General features: G+C 52.8%; 1 protein-coding gene across 13 annotated transcripts in view; it reads right to left on the reverse strand.

The window, feature by feature from the left end:
- The window catches only part of Tsc2 (TSC complex subunit 2), a 35,209-nt gene that overhangs the window by 4,179 nt on the left and 15,476 nt on the right, over nucleotides 1-15,554 (reverse strand). For 5 of the 13 annotated variants that reach the window (XR_004113590.1, XM_031353863.1, XM_031353860.1 and 2 more), the window contains exons 17-32: nucleotides 12,434-12,556; nucleotides 11,703-11,809; nucleotides 11,350-11,500; nucleotides 10,205-10,327; nucleotides 9,279-9,413; nucleotides 8,026-8,215; nucleotides 7,218-7,311; nucleotides 6,965-7,067; nucleotides 6,703-6,797; nucleotides 5,495-5,623; nucleotides 4,064-4,228; nucleotides 3,708-3,860; nucleotides 3,508-3,620; nucleotides 2,346-2,558; nucleotides 1,427-1,630; nucleotides 729-797 (exon numbers count right to left, since the gene is read on the reverse strand). Coding sequence is in view for 12 of the 13 variants with exons in the window: in XM_031353863.1 (XP_031209723.1) it covers nucleotides 729-797; nucleotides 1,427-1,630; nucleotides 2,346-2,558; nucleotides 3,508-3,620; nucleotides 3,708-3,860; nucleotides 4,064-4,228; nucleotides 5,495-5,623; nucleotides 6,703-6,797; nucleotides 6,965-7,067; nucleotides 7,218-7,311; nucleotides 8,026-8,215; nucleotides 9,279-9,413; nucleotides 10,205-10,327; nucleotides 11,350-11,500; nucleotides 11,703-11,809; nucleotides 12,434-12,556 (2,167 nt within the window). In the remaining variant the exon portion in view is untranslated. The remainder of the gene's footprint in view (nucleotides 1-728; nucleotides 798-1,426; nucleotides 1,631-2,345; nucleotides 2,559-3,507; nucleotides 3,621-3,707; nucleotides 3,861-4,063; nucleotides 4,229-5,494; nucleotides 5,624-6,702; nucleotides 6,798-6,964; nucleotides 7,068-7,217; nucleotides 7,312-8,025; nucleotides 8,216-9,278; nucleotides 9,414-10,204; nucleotides 10,328-11,349; nucleotides 11,501-11,702; nucleotides 11,810-12,433; nucleotides 12,557-15,554) is intronic. The other 8 variants (XM_031353865.1, XM_031353864.1, XM_031353871.1 and 5 more) reach the window with 6 other exon arrangements.

Consider the following 15,554-nt stretch of genomic DNA (forward strand, 5'->3'; position numbering starts at 1 on the left):
TACAGGGTCTGAAGCCAACTCCGAGACTAAGGAAAGAGGCCTTGTTTCTCCAGGGCTTTGGACCTGGGAAAGAAGCTGACAGGATGTTCCCATATGCAGACTTGTAGCCCACTCTGAGAACAGAAGCTTCAAGTCTGGTACTTGAGGGAAGGGCTGAAGTCCCTAGGCACCACATGCCAGGGTATGGGTAAAAAGCAATCAAGGGTCAATGCAGCCTGACTGACACCTCCTGCCCATACTCTAGCAGCTATGTATACAGTGCCCTTCCAAAACTGGCTCCTGTAAACATGAGAGAATCTGCTAGGGCAACCTTCGAAAGCCAATGGCAGAGCTAGAGGCCTTGTCATCAAGGTCCTCGACCAGCTATGATGAAAGGAGATGCACAAAACAATCAGATCCTCAGTAGCCAGGAAAAGGGCTCACTTGAGCCCTAGGGCCAGGCTGCCACCCACAGGAAAAAGGAGACCTACCCAACCCATCAGCCTGAGGCCACAGACAGCTCACAAGCAGAGCTCAGCTCAGGACATGTGTCAAAGGGTTCCCATGGACCAAGCACAGGTATCCTACACAAGATGTCCTCATGTCAGCCAGGGCCCTGTTCCCCAAGGACGATGAGAGGCTCAGCCAGCCATGGAAGGGTGAGCAGATGAGGGGCAAGGAGAACAGGGTCTATGAGGCAGAGTGGTGCTCTACAGACCACATGGTTTCCTCACAGGGATGGCCAATACCTGCCCAGGAAACGCTCCTGTGCAGCTGTCCTTGGCAGCTGGACTGGTACAGGGAGGAGAAAGAAGCCACTGCAAGGTAACCACGCGAGTAGCCTCGTCAGCGGCAGAGACTGCACAAGGCCGAGCAGAGAGGACAGGCATAGCCCCGGGCCTGGAGAGGAGAGAGGGGAGGGCCAGCGGCGGCCAGGGCCGGCACACAGGGCTCCCAGCTCTCCAAACAGCATGCACAGCCTTTGGGAGGTTATTGCTGGCCAGCTGCTGACATATGGATGTCTTCAGCCTCCAAGTACCATCTATGGCCACATATGACCACGGGCCTAGCTGGGCAGGGTGGGCAGGCTGGGTGCACCAGGCAGGTAGGCTCAGGCATCCCACCCCAGGCCCGGGGTATGCTCAGCTGCCCACAGTGCCTCCTCACCCTAGGCCAAGCCAATCATGGAAGTGCTGCCAAAGGCTCCAGAGAGCTCCACCCAGACACTGCCAACTTCAGCAGCATCCTGATGGTGGCAGCAGGTACCAGTCTCCAAGGAAGAGAGTTTCTTCAGCAGGCATGAGCCCGCTCCTAAACTTTAGGGACTAGAACACTTGTATCTCCCCCAAACACCCTGAAAACTACACACGAGAGGCCTCAGTGGAAGAAGCCGTGTTGCCGTCAGACCAGGCATCTGAGCTCGGCACTGCCCATGCTCTGGGCTCACCTGTATTAGAGCGTGGGAGAGTAGGAGGCTTGGCGGTGCCAGCCGCTGGCACTGACAATGACTTGTACAGGGCTGTGTCCCGGTGCTCCTTGAAGCGTTCAGCAGCCATAAGGGCATTGGATAGCTCTTGCAGGGGCATGTTGTTGATGTCTGAGGAGAAGGGGCTGAGCGGGTTCTCCAAGCTCATCAGCCAGCTGGTGTTTCCTGGGGGTGGGTGGTACCTAAGCCTCAGGCCACGCCCCCCACTCACACCCCACTCTTAGCACTATCTCCAATAGTCTATACCCATTCACACCCTGTGTGGCTCTAGAGGAGCACTCGACTGAGGCCAAGGGAGGCCAGGCTCAGACACACATCAGGGCAGAGCTCTGCTCCTGAGACAGTCTGGCAGCCCAGGGCCTTCTTGTACCACATCCCTATGGCACTCACGACTGTTCCTGGGCTTAGGGTCTTTGTTAAGCCCCTCCTGGTGACTGGCATGCCTCTGCTGCAGACTAAGTTCATATGCTAAGCTCAGAAAGGGCCTCAGAAAGTGACTGTGGAAATGGTAAAGAAGTTAACATGGTCAAATGAGATTACAAGTAGGGCGGTCCCATCTAATGCCTGGTGTGCACATAATAAAGGATTTGGGCTCAAGCATGAGGACAAAGAGAGAAAAAAGCCATTTGCTAGCTCAGGACAGGGCTCAGAAGGAATCCGCCCTGCCCATATTGAGTCTCATCTGGGCTTCTACACTGGGGGACTAAATGTCTGAAGAGCAAGCTGCCCTGTCTGGCACTTTTGCAAGTGCCTCAGCTACCACATACCTCTGAAGACCAGCCTCAGAGTGAATGTCTCAATGCCCCTGTGTTTGTTGCTCTGGGTCTACAGCCTGAAGAAGGCCACTGTACACTCTCCAGGCTGCCTACTTTCTTAGTACCTGTGGGCCTGCGGACTAAGATTTCTGCCCAGCCCTGGGTCAGCAAAGGCACATAGGCTGCCAGATTCGTCTTCTCTGCTGTGGGAAGCTGGGTTCCTGCAGAAGGCTTCTCAGGCTTTGCTGCTGGTGCCGTTTGTGGTCCCAGTGAAGCAGGGCCACCTGGAGTGTAGGGAGCTGAAGTATCCAGGGCACCAACTCGAAGGCCATGGCCCCCTAAAAACAAGGGGTTTAGAACAGGTGACCACTTGCCCAGTAAAGTCTCCAGCACAGAGCAGATCCTTAGACACAGACTCCAACCATGCCAAAGAAAGCTGGAACAGGACAGCCCCAGCCCCTAGGTTTTGGCCCTTCAAGACTGGCAGCCTCAGAGAGATGGCTCAGTGCTTAAGAGCATTGGATGCTCTTCCAGAGGACCCAGGTTCAATTCCTAGCACCCACATGGCAATTTACAATTATATGTAATTCCAGTTCCAAGAGATCTGACACCCTCACACAGACATACATGTAGACAGAACTCGAATGTACATAAATAAAATTAAATAAATCACACACACACACACACACACACACACACACACACACACACAAAACAGGCAGTATGCACACATCTTTAATTCCAGCACTAGAGAGGCAAAGGCAAGTGGATCTTTTCAAGTTCGAGGCCAGGTTGGTCTACAAAGCAAATTCTAAGACAACCAGGGCTATACAGAGAAACCCTGTCTTGAAAAAAAAACCAAACAAACAAGAAAGAAAACAAAACAGGAAAAGGAAGGAGGAAGAAGAGAAAGAAGAAAAAGAAATAAGGAGGAAGAGGAGGAAGAAGAGGAAGAGTGGAGCCATCTTTCGCAGAGAACGGCAAAGAGCACCGATGCTCACCCACTGACCCCACAACTCATCAATCCTAACAGAGAGCGCTCTGGGTGAGCCAGCTTCCAGGCTCTTCAGCTGCAGGAGCCTCACTCCACTGATGAGCAGAGGTACCATGCCTCTATACACAGACTGAGACAAGTATGCCACAAGGACCATATCCAAGAGCCATCAGGAAGTAGCCAGTCATAAAGCCAGCCAACAGCCCTTCAGCTCTGTTGCACACTGGGGCAAACTGAGAGGTAGCTGGGGGATAATGGGCACATGTCAGGAGATGGCTTGGGTAGAGCCTTACCTGACATGGAGCGGACCCGGTCCCGAGCCCCACGGGACACCTGCTGCCCAGCCTGGGACTCCAGTTTGGCCGGTGCCTCCTTTGTCTGCCTCACATGTGTGCCAGGATCAGAGCTAAGGACAGAAGTGTCCATACAGAGTCAACCATGGTCCCCCAGGGTTTCTAGCAGCACAGTCTACACAGAAGAGAGGGACAGTCACCTTGACTCTGAGCCACCCTGAAGGTCCCCGGAGTCCAGACCCAGCAACGACCGTGTACCAGTTCCCACACTTGTTGTCACAGTGACAAGCTTATTTCCAACCAGCCAGGTTTTGGTCCTACCCCCTGCCAGGAGGAACTCTCCCACAGGGGACCTAAAAGAATAAGAGTGTCCACCTCTTGCTTGTATGTGCAGGGTCAAAGGGAACTCCAGACAGTGAATCCCAGCTCCTGAAGGCCAGCAGGACCTCAGGAGCCCAGAGCAGCTGCCATGTTGGGCATCCAGTTCAGCCACAGAGGAACAAGTGGACAGCTTCCCCGTCCACCCGCAGTGCCCCCGTCCTGTAGGTCCTCACACCTCTTGGGGACTGCAGTGAAATTGGAGAACACATATCGGGCCATCATGTCCAGACATGTTTCTGTGAGCTCCAAGTGGAGATTCTTCAAGTTGTCATCAGCCTGGGCCATGGAGTTCTCATCCGCAGACCCCAGGCTGGCGCTGGTAAGGGATGTCTGTATTCTGCTAGAGGGGGAAACCATGCCTGGGTTAGAGGTCAGGGCTAAGGGAAGGACCGTGCTGAGTCACCTACCACCAGGAGCCAAAGCTCAATACATGCACGACCAAGATGGCCTTGCTCAGAAAGCCCAGCAGGCCCAGGGCACAGTGGCTAATGGAGCTACAACCTCACAGCCCTGTGGACCATGTCATCCCAGAGAGGAAGGGAGGCAGGGGCCTCACAGCAAAGCCCCGCTGTCTGGAGCACAGCTGAGAGACTACTGAGACAGAACATCCCTCTCCCCAAAGCACATCGGAGTTAGCCATGGCTGCAGCCCACAGCTTAAGTCATGCAGACTTCAGAGACCACAGGAGGACAGAGCAAGATTGCATTCTGCCCACAGGGCCACCTCCTAGCAAGGACAGGGAGTGGCTGAGCTTTAGGGGCTAAGTGAACTGAGGTGACTGGTCAAGTTCCACTCATGCCCCAGAAACCAGAGGAAGGCCTTTTGTAGCTTTGATTCTGACGTGAATGTCATAGCTCTTTAGACACACTTTGGTTGTAAGGAGTCTGCCAGAAAGAAAGAAGTGATGGGGGTACTACTGAGTACCTCACTGTCCCCAGCTCTCAGAAGCCACACTGAGGTGGAAACTCAAGGCAGGCACTAGCAAGGGGCTAGATCTCAGGGTGACTGAAGCCACACCCACGAAGGGCTGGAAGGTGAGGGAAAGATGCCCTATCACTAGACAGACACAATTCACAGAAAAATGCTAGCACCTACCTCTGGGGCCCAGCACCCTCCACCCCTCCAGGCTGGCCTACACCCCAGATCCCTATACAAAAGCCTCTAGTTCCACTTAGAATGAAGCCCAAGAAGAAAACCTGCCCTACAGAATGTGACGCCAAACTTTGGGTAGTGTGTGTCTGCCACCTGCACAGAAGCCATTTGGATCTGCACAGCTCTTAGCCTTGCCTTTGTGTTACCAACCTGAGGAGCTGACACTGCCTCCCAATTTTCTCAGCAGCTACTCTAGCTCTGGTCAGGGCTTGGAGGATGATCTCTGAGGAGGCTGTGCAGCCAACTGCGCTTGGACAGGGCTTGGACAGAATGCAACCTTCCCACCCTTTGCCACCAGGCTCTGCTAGGCTGGGGCCAGGTTGTCCTCCAGCTCTTGTCAGGGAGAGCTGCCAGCAGGCGAGGAGGTCATGCATGCAGCCCCATGCACCACCACCCGGGTGCTCACGGGGCCAAGCTCCAGGTCCGTTCCCCCCACCCGACACAGCCCCACTACCTGCGGACCACATGTTCAGATACACTGATGCTGCGGCACCGGAAGGCCTCGGCTGCACAGCTCTCTTTGAATTCTTTCACAGGTGGAGAGTTATTCAGGCCTTGTTTGGGGGCTCTGGCTATCCTCAAACTACCGGGCGAGGAAGGAAGCCCCAAGCCCCAGAGAGCCCAGCTCCCAGGAATGGGAGAACAAGCCATTGGAGGGAGGAAAGGTCCCAGGTCACAGGGTCAAGATGGAGAGGTCCCGCGGGTGAGATGAACAACAGAACCATGCCAAAGGACAGTGAGCAGGGGAAGAAACAGAAAACAAAAATGCATAAAAATACAGCTTGTAAATGCGACTGAGAAAAAATGTAAGGTTTCACGCATGACACCAAAACAAAAGACATTAGTGCAAATTAAATGTGTGGATCGCCCGGCACGGCAGATTCCAGGCTAGGCAGACCAGAGGGCCCTGCTTACCCCATAGAGAGGCCTTGAGGCCAGGCCCTGGAACTCACTGTGGAAAAGGGCCACTTCTTAACGCAAGCCTCTGAGGGGCCCAAAGCCCTTGAGAGGAGGTGGCTCTGGCCAAGGATGGTCAAACTGACATTCTTCAGCCCCAGCCATGAGGCTTGAGTACAGGCTGCACTGGAAAGTGCCGTATCCCACCCAAGGAGAGCTGAGACAGCCCGCAGGAAGCGGGGCAGGCAGGGCGGCAGGGCAATGAGGTGCAAACGGAACAATGAGGACCAGCACAGCTCTGCTTTCAGGTTTGGCACAAGCAGCTGTGATGGTGAAGAGCGTGTCCCTGATGAGCAAGCTCTGGAGGAAGAGGGGTGGCTCTGGCTAAAGGCTGGGCTAATCAGAGACCATGGAACCAAGGAGATGTCTCTGGGCTGTCCCTGGCCAGGCCCAAGTCTTAGCTGCCGTCTTTTACTTGTGTTCCAGCGCAGTGAGGCCCAGCCCTGTATGTAATCCTGGCCCAGAGAGGCCAAGATGCTGGCACAGGCTCCACAGGGCTGGACGCTATAAGCCAATCTAGCAAAAGGGAAGCACCAGCAGCCGTTTAGGCCCCGCCCAGGGGCATCTGAGCCTCAGGTCACCATGTACCATGACACCCCTTTATCCCTAGTCCCATGTTCACTGGCCTAGATCACTAATCACACGTCACAGCCCAGGGTCCCACCCCACTTAACATCAGGTATATATCCCCAGCAGTCCCCGAACCTTTTGGGTCTCTCATTAAGACTGGTGCTCCTTGCTCTGAAACTGTCCTTCTCAGGGGTATCATCAAAAGACAGGAGGACATTGGAACGCAGACCCTGGAGTAGGGGTGAAGACACAAGCTGTGAGAGGGACTACGGGAAACCAAATCTGCAGTTCTCTTCCCATGCCTACCTCATGTTGAGCCCAGTAGCCAGCTCAGCACAGCCAGCTCCTAGGTCGGAGCCCCAACTGTTTCCCACCCCTCCATGGCCCTTGGACTAACCTTAGTGATATAAGGGACAAAATCCTTCCGAAAGGGCAGTCGGCACCTAATGAACCACATGGCTATGACATGATGGGCCAGACACACAATGTACTGGTTAAACCTGGTGGAAGAGACAGAAACTCTGGTCTCCTTCTTGGCATCAGGGGAAACCATCACGAGGCTTAAGAGCCTCTTAAGCTTGGAGCCCACTGTACTCCAAAAGGCTGGGACCGGGCCATGGCTTTGGGCAGGCTGGGGCAAGCAGACTTACTTGGAGGGATTGGTGTACGGCAAGGAGATGGCAAACACACTGGCATACTGCTCTGCAGCAAAGTTCCTGTAGAGATGGGGCAGCCTGGCCAAAGCTGTGACACAAGGACAGCCATCAGGGGAGCCCAGGCCACAGCTGCATTCTCCAAAGTCAGGGTGGCTACCCACAGCCAGCTAAACTTAACCTTTGAAATCTAGGTCTCAGCTCCCCGTTTCAGGGACAAGCAACCTATGGTTCGCAGACCAAGCCTAGCTTATGGCCTGCAGCTGTACGATCCATGAGCTGCAAACATTTTGAGAATCTTTACAGGGTAATAAGCAAAGCAAAACAAAGTTTCTGGCCACAAAAGCAGCACCTTTTCACTCTGGCCATTCCCACCAAGTGCTGACCCAGCTGTCTAGTATCTCAAGATCCCAGTCTATGTTCCAGATACACAAGGAGGTAGGAAAAGGGGACCAGTACAATGTCCTGAACTTCTGACAAGGGAGGGACAAAGAAAGTAAAATTGGCAAAATCCATGTGTTCATGGAGCAGAAAGAAGGCTAAAAAAGAGCCAGTCTAGGCATGGGCAGAGATGGTAGGCAGGCTTAGGAGAAGAAAGAAAAGGAATGGACTAGCAGAGACCAGGCAGCAAAGCACCAGGAGAGCTGGCAGGAGAGGCAAGACCCACGTCCTCCAGGGAGGCCAACTGCATGTCAGGAGGCTGGAGAAGTCACAGGGACTTGCTCACAGGTACAGGCTTACACTCAAAGGTCAGCCCCACAGATACACATGTGCAGGCTCTGCAATCAGAGCCACACACACTCACTAGACAGGAACTCCAGGAGCGGGATGGCCATGCTGGCTGTGGCAGAAATGTGTGTCAGCTTCACGACCAGGACAGGGAGTGCCTTGATGATGATGTCGGGCATCTCCACACTGCAGATGGCCAAGGCCACCACGCACTGGCTGGCACAGCGGTAGATAAGGCCTTGTTCTAGGCAGTAAACCATCTCACGCTGAGGGAAGAATACACGATATAATGGGTCTGCCTGCCATCAGCTGGCAAGGTCCCCCAACCCTTGCCCAGGAGGGCCAAGCTGCTCTGGTATACCAGGCACTTCCCCAGGCCTTCCTTCTTTCTTTTGCCTACTTTGAGATGACTCTTGAAGGAGAATGGAGCAAGTCTTAGAAATGCCCCTCAATGCTTAAGTGAGCCCAGCTTCACAGGTGGTACCTCACTCTATGGCCAATATGATGAAACTAGATGTCCTGGGCTCACAACCCCACCACTCCGGGCCTTCCAAAGAACTAGCCACCAGGGGAGGCACCAACTGCTGTAGCAAGTCCCTCCTAGGTCCTCTATGAGGACAACAGTAAAATGACATTTCAGGCCACAGACTGGAGCCAACCCCCAGAAACATTTTAGAGTCAGAGAGCCTTCTGAGCTAGCTGGGGATAATGCCAGTGGGGATCGTGGAGCACACCCCAGTATGCAGGGGCATTCCATTCACAATAGGCCTATGCCTGGAGCCTCAGCATCAGTTCCCAACGGTGCTGCAATCAAGAGCCTGGCCACAGGGAAGACAGGCCTGTGCCTAGTCCTCTCCTGCCTGCCAGACTGTGAGCAGGCTCCTGACCTTAGCAACAGCTCCATTTTGTCATGGAGACATAGTAGAATCTAGGGGACACAGGGAGGATGGCAGCACAGGGCAGGAAGTGAGCACTATGTGACTCTGATAAAGGAAGTGACAACCAGGGGTCCTGACCAACAGCCACACTTCTTAAAGCTGGTCTGGTCACTGGTCTCCAAACCTAACAGAAAGAGTTCAAGAAGTGCTTCTCAATGGGGAGGTCCTGCTGAGAAGTGGGCAATGGCACATCCAAAGGTCAATCTCAAAGCCCAGAGCCTGCAGAGAACTGACAACTTCTGTAGAGCCTGCGTTTCAGTTGCCAGCACTCCCTGGCTGGCTGACAGGGAATGGCCTACAGCATGGAACAAAGCCAACTGACTTCACTCTGGCCTAGCAGCCAGCTCACTGAGTGCCCCTTTGTCCCACTGTCCCTCTGCCCATCTCTCACCTGCCTGGTCTTGTCCAAGTAGTTGTGATAAGATATTAATGCTGTTAGCACAGGAACCACAGCCAAGTGCAGATCAGTTCTCGAGAAGCCTTCTGGGGTACCTCGGAGCCGCTCAAGGGTCTTTGGGGCTGAAAGCTAACATATAAGACACAGCCCTGAAAGCTCTGCTCCACCGCATGATTGCTCAGGCAGCCAGAGTGTGCTAGGGAAGCCCAGGAGCCTTCCAGGCAGAGGTCTCGCTGAGAAAACCCTCAAGTTGTAACAATGTAGCAGAAGTACAATCCCAGGTGCCCTAGTTAAGTCTAGGGGATATTACTCAGTAACATGTCTGTGGTCTGAATGAAAGTGGCCCCATCGACTCAGAGAATGGCACTACTGGAGGTGTGGCCTTGTTAGAGTAGGTGGGGCCTTACTGGAGGAAGTATGTCACTGGGGGGGAAGTTAAGTGGCTCACTTGTCTCTTCCTGCTGCCTGCAGATCCAGATGTGGAACTCTCAGCTACCTCTCCAGCATCATGTCTGCCTGCATGCTGCCCACCACGACAGTAATGGACTAAACCTCTGAGCTGTAAGCCAGCCCCAATGAAGCGTTTGCCTTTATCAGAGTTGCCATGGATATTGTGTCTCTTCACAGCAATAGAAACCTAAGACAATATCCTTGACTAGAGACCTCCAATGTTCATATCTGGGATGGGATGGGATGGGATGGGATGGGATGGGATGGGATGGGATCCCTAGGGGGCATTTTGGGCAGTATAGCCTCTTGCTTCTATTAGCCCCAGGAGTATGGCCTGGTGTCAAGGCTTATTCTGAAAGACACAGGACCCCAGCTAAATAGTATAAGTGCCTGTGAGGAACACCCTATATGGAGGAGAAAGCCTATACTATAGCCCACTGGAGCTGGCCTGGGCTGTGGTGGGCAATTACCATGGAGCAGAGGGCAGAAGACAGCTGGTCAACATTGCAGGGGGAGGTGAAAATGAGGACTTTGTAGCGCAGCGACTCAGGCAGCTTGCTGAGCACCAGCTTCAGCACCTTCCAGTCCGTCTCCTACAGGAGAGATGTGACGATGGAGGCAGGACTCTCTAGACCTTGGTAACAGAAGGCTCCAAGCATAGTTGAAGCTACTACACAGCTTGGATGGCTCCTTTGCCACAGGTATGTACAGAGCCTTGACCTCTGTCCCTCAAGTGCACCAGCAGCCACTGCTCAAGGCAGCCTTGGACACTGACAGTGCCTGCGACAGTGGTAGCTGTGGTCCAGAGGCCAGACTGGGTGGAGACCCAGCAGAGAGCCAACGCTTCCTCCATCCTCTTAGTACAACTTTACAGCTACCCAAACTGGCTCTGTTGTCCCTCACCCGCCTAGTGAGGGCCCAATGACGGCCTTCCTCAGCAAGGGGGTTCCCAACACCCCCAAAACAACTTCTATACCAGCTAAGCGTCTACAAGAATGAGACTGGCAGAAAGCTAAGTCATAGCTAAGGGTGCAAGAAAGCACACAACGATCTATAAGCCAAGACCTCTGCAGAGAGCCAATGACAGCCCAAGGCCATAGCCACAGACAGGACACGAGTCAGGGATAGCCCAGTCTTAGAGCCAAGCCATAAGCAATCCTAAACCCATCAACACTGTGACAGAAGGCCTAGACACTCCTAGGAGACAACCTGCCAACTCCAGCATCTCGGGGAATCTGGGCCTTCCACTCCCTCCAGTGTCCCCGCTGTCTCACTGCCCTGGTCTCTTGCCTGGCATCTTTAGCACCTCCCATTGCACAAAACCATACCACCCACTTCTAGGCTTTGGTGACTCCTGTCTCTGGACCCTTCCCTATTTGTCAGGCCTGACTTCAGACTTACCTGATAGACGCCCCTGAGACAGGAGTGTCCACCTGTGCTCTCCCCATGAGCTGCATGCTGCTCTACGGTACTGTTATCTGGCTATATATCTAAGTCCTGTTGTAAAACTTCACTCATACAAGGGTGAAAAATTAGGTTTGTTTCAAGAATTTGATACACTTAGGGTAGGGACAGCTCAGTCTGCCCTAACAGAACCTAAGCAGGCCCATCTCACCTGCTTCAAACACTGCAAGAGGACACGGAAGAGCAGGGAGTAGGGTAAGTGGCCAAGCCGCACAGCAGGGCCCATAGGCACAGGGCTAGGGGGCCCAGTTGGAGGTGAAAGGGGCCCACTGGCTTTCTTCTCCGAGGCCCTATCCAGTTCCCTGTGGAAGCAGATGGACAAACTGAGGCAGCAGCACACTGTACAAGTTACAATGACCCAGTCCTGCCTGGCCCCAGCTTCCACTGGCATCCCTTCTGGACAGTTCCTCTTCCACGAAAAACCCCCGAGTAGGACAGACAACACCCAGCTTCATCTAATCACCAGTCCACCCTGGAGCCCAATGGAGGGCCTGCCACACATACATGCAGTCACAGAGGCAGTAAGGGCTGAATCTCACGACCCCATCCTTGTTGGGCAGGCCCAGTCGATGCAGCGAGTCAGCCCGCAGTAGCAGCAGGAAGTCAAAGGCCTGCCAGGGAGAAAAGTGGCCATTCAGTCAGGCCAGGAGCCTGACTCCAGGGCAAGTAGAGAAATCCTAATCACTTAGCCCTTTAAAGACAATGAAGCCTGAACTTCTAAGCTAGTGTCCTACACAGAAGGAGACTTCTCCCTAGTAGCTGTCTCGTTCCCAGGTAGCAATATACAGCCACTGACATCAAACAGCAAAATATTCTCAGAACCCCATGGTTTCCCTACAGTGACAGACTAGGCTGGGATCCCTAAAGAGCAAGTTATCCACTGAGCCTGGAGTCCTCAGGGCTTCTTTCTTAGTGACCTCTCCTCAGCAGAGGTATCAGGGTGACCAGCTGTCAGCAGCTGCCGAGCCCTGTCCAGCCACACCCTTCCCTCTCCCTTCCAGCTATATCCAAGGGAGCCCATGCTTCAGGTTACTGAAGACTCTTCAGCACCAGGAGCACTGGGATCACATGCCAAGCCTAGAGGAAAGAGGTCCTTGGCAAAACAGACGCAGCAGATGTGGAGGAGGAACGTGCCTGCACGGGACCCTTCCTAGACCTCCTACTGTTGTACATCCATCAAGCCTAGGGCAGCATGCTGGGCCCCCAAGGAGTGGTCACCTGCCTGGCCGTCTTACCTGCAGCCGGATGCTGCTAGCAATGGGCAGGGAGTAACCGTGTTTGTAATGGAGCTGGATGTGGCTAATGAGGGTCTCATACACTCGAGTGGCGTGGCTGGCAGGCAAGGTATATAGCTTGGTCTGCAGAGAAAGAATGCATCAATTCTATGACACCAGCCAGAGAGATGGCACCTGACCCAGGTCAGAGGAAACAGCATCCTTTCCAAAGACTATCCAGCAGCAGCTGTCATACTCTATACCCTCAGTCAAGGAGCCATCTCACTATGTGACCATCTTACCAGCAGGGCATCAGGAAACACACCCAATGAGCACTGCACAGTAGTGACCCACTCTCTATGTGCCATAAAGGGTGACCACTATTCATGTGCCATAAAGGGGTTTTTAGTCCTCCAAAACTAAGGAGGTCAACAGAGATAGCGGGGTGGGGCAAACAGGCTGCAAGGTCATCATCCCATTGAAAGGGTGAACTGGGAGCACCTACCCTTCCTCCCAGCCCCACACCATCCCAACAAGGCTCTAATCCTCCCCGGCAGGTGACAGGCAAGCCAAGGAGAAAGGACCCATGTTGCCAGAGGGGCTGTCATGGCCCCTGAGCCTTGGAGGTGAGTAGTGGGCACTGTTAACTCAGTTCTACTAGCTTTGATTGTTTTGTTTTGGATTTTGGTTGTTCTATTTTCCTTTCTGGCCTGGAATTCTCTGCATTCTCTGGCCTTGAACCCAACTGCTTCTTCCTTCAAAGTGCTGGGATTAAAGGTGTGTACCACTGACTCTACTGCTCTTTGAAAGACCACTGATGTAACTCATTTTCCTAGTCTCAGAACACACCATCCAAAGTCCTGCCCTAGATGATGTGAGGTGACACATTTAACACAAACCATACCCATGATAGGCAATTTGGGAAAGAACATATGGGGCCTCAGACAGCTACTGTTGGCAGAGAATCTAACCCTCCGTGGGGTTGAACCAGGGAGAACCATGCCATTTCTATTGTAAGGAAATGACCAGGCCAAGACTTTGCCTCCAATACAGCATAGCTCAGCCTATAGCCAGGAACTTGGTCTCACAACTAGACTTCTAAGGTAGGACAAGAAACACCTTAAGAAATTCCTCTCTCGCCGGGCAGTGGTGGCGCAAGCCTTTAATCCCAGCACTTGGGAGGCAGAGGCAGGTGGATTTCTGAGTTCAAGGCCAGCCTGGTCTACAGAGTGAGTTTCAGGACTGCCAGGGCTACACAGAGAAATCCTGTCTCAAAAAAAAAAAGAAATTCCTCTCTCACTCTTCCCAGACCACGTGGCACATAGTAACCGCTCCTTTCAACAGAGCAGGGAAGCAAAGCACATTGAGCTCTTTTGGATGAAAGCCCAAGAAGATCCAAGGAATTATCGAGCATCCTTATGCCACTGACAATTTAGATGCCAGTTGGGTGTGGTGGCTGATGACGTAACCTTGTAAGGTAGAGGCTGTAGGATCTCCAGAAGTAGGCCAGGCTGAACTGCAACATGACTTTAATCCTAACACTGCAGAGGCAGAAGCAGGCAGATATCTGAGTTTGAGGTCAGCCTGGTCTACAGAGTGAGCTCTAGGACCCAGAGAGGCACAGAGACCCTGTCACTCAAAAACGGCGGGAGAGTCAGCTTTGTAGCTAAAGGCATGTCACCAAGCCTGGTGACCTGAGTTTAATTCCTGGGATACACAGAACAAAAGAAGAAAATCAACTCCCATAAGTTGTCTGTCCTCTGACACCCACATAAATGTGCATGTGTGAGCACACACATAAAATAAATACAATTTTTTTTTAAACTAAAAAGCCAAAACACTGTGGCAAGATAGTGGCCCACACTAGTAATCCTAGCACCCAAGAGAGAGACAGCCTTGACTACAAAGAAATTTCCAGGCCAACCTGTATCAATAAGTGAGACCCTGAATCAATACACACAAAAGCAAAGAAAAGGAAAGAAACAAATCTTCATGCTAGGCGGTAGGCATCATAGTGTGCATCACCTGGAGGAGGAAGATCAGGAATTCAGAATAGCCTTGGCAAGATCGTTCCCTTCAACAAGAGGAAAAAAAATGGCAAAACTCAAACATGCTGTGGCTATGAAGAACTACATACTCTCCCATGGAGAAGCCAGAACGCATCCGAGGCTAGTGAGTGTGGGAAGCCGCGCAGCCTGAGTGCGCAGCAGCCCAGCAAGCCGACTGTAAGACTGCAGGCCTCGGACAACAGCACCAAGAGTTCAGAGCCAGTCCAGCCAGTGCAGGTCCTACCTTTAAAAGGGGGGTTGGACATGGAGTGGCAAAGGACTTCTTACACAAGTGTAAGAAGGACCAGCATTTGGATCCCCAGAACCCACGCACAACAGGACGTGATAGCTCCTATTTATACTCCAGCACTCCCACAGGGAGGTTGGAGGCAGAGACAGGAGAATCCCTATACGCTCCTAGGTCTGCTAGCCTGGAGTAGTCAGTGGTAAACAGAGTCTCTTGAATAAGGTGGGCAATGAGGACTGACACCTGATGCTGCTTTCTAACTGCCAAGTGCACATTGTGGCAAGAGTGTGTCTATACTCACACACACAAACACACGCATGGACACACACATGAATACACTGAAAGAAAAGTTCACAAACTGTGAGAACTCCTCAGACAGTAAACACAGACTTCACATGACTCAGCAATTCCTCCTAAGCACACTGCAAAGGAAACGTGTCTGCACACCTCCATACAACACAGCAAAGGCGCCGACTGGGATGAACAACCTGTGCCCATCGACAGGCTGCAGTGGGCCATGCACACAAGGCAACATTCTGAAAACCAAAAAAGCACTGACACAGGCCACAACATGGATGTTTGGTGAAAGCCAACCACAGAGGCCCATATGTGAGCCCATGTATGTGAAGCATCTAGGACAAGACAATGTCTCCATGGAAACAGACGGATCAGCAGCCCTCAGGGCCTTGGGAAGAGGAAAGGGGAGCAGGTATAGGCTGACTGGCTGGAACTGGACGTGGTCACGTGGCCCTCAGAGCCTGGGGAAGGAAGACTGCTTGAAGTTCAAGGCTGGACTAGGTTACATAGGCCTTCTCCCAAAAAAGTAAAATAAAAAAAAAAAAAAAAA

This window comes from Mastomys coucha, unplaced genomic scaffold (assembly GCF_008632895.1).
Source record: "Mastomys coucha isolate ucsf_1 unplaced genomic scaffold, UCSF_Mcou_1 pScaffold5, whole genome shotgun sequence".
In the NCBI taxonomy this organism is placed as follows: Eukaryota; Metazoa; Chordata; class Mammalia; order Rodentia; family Muridae; genus Mastomys; species Mastomys coucha.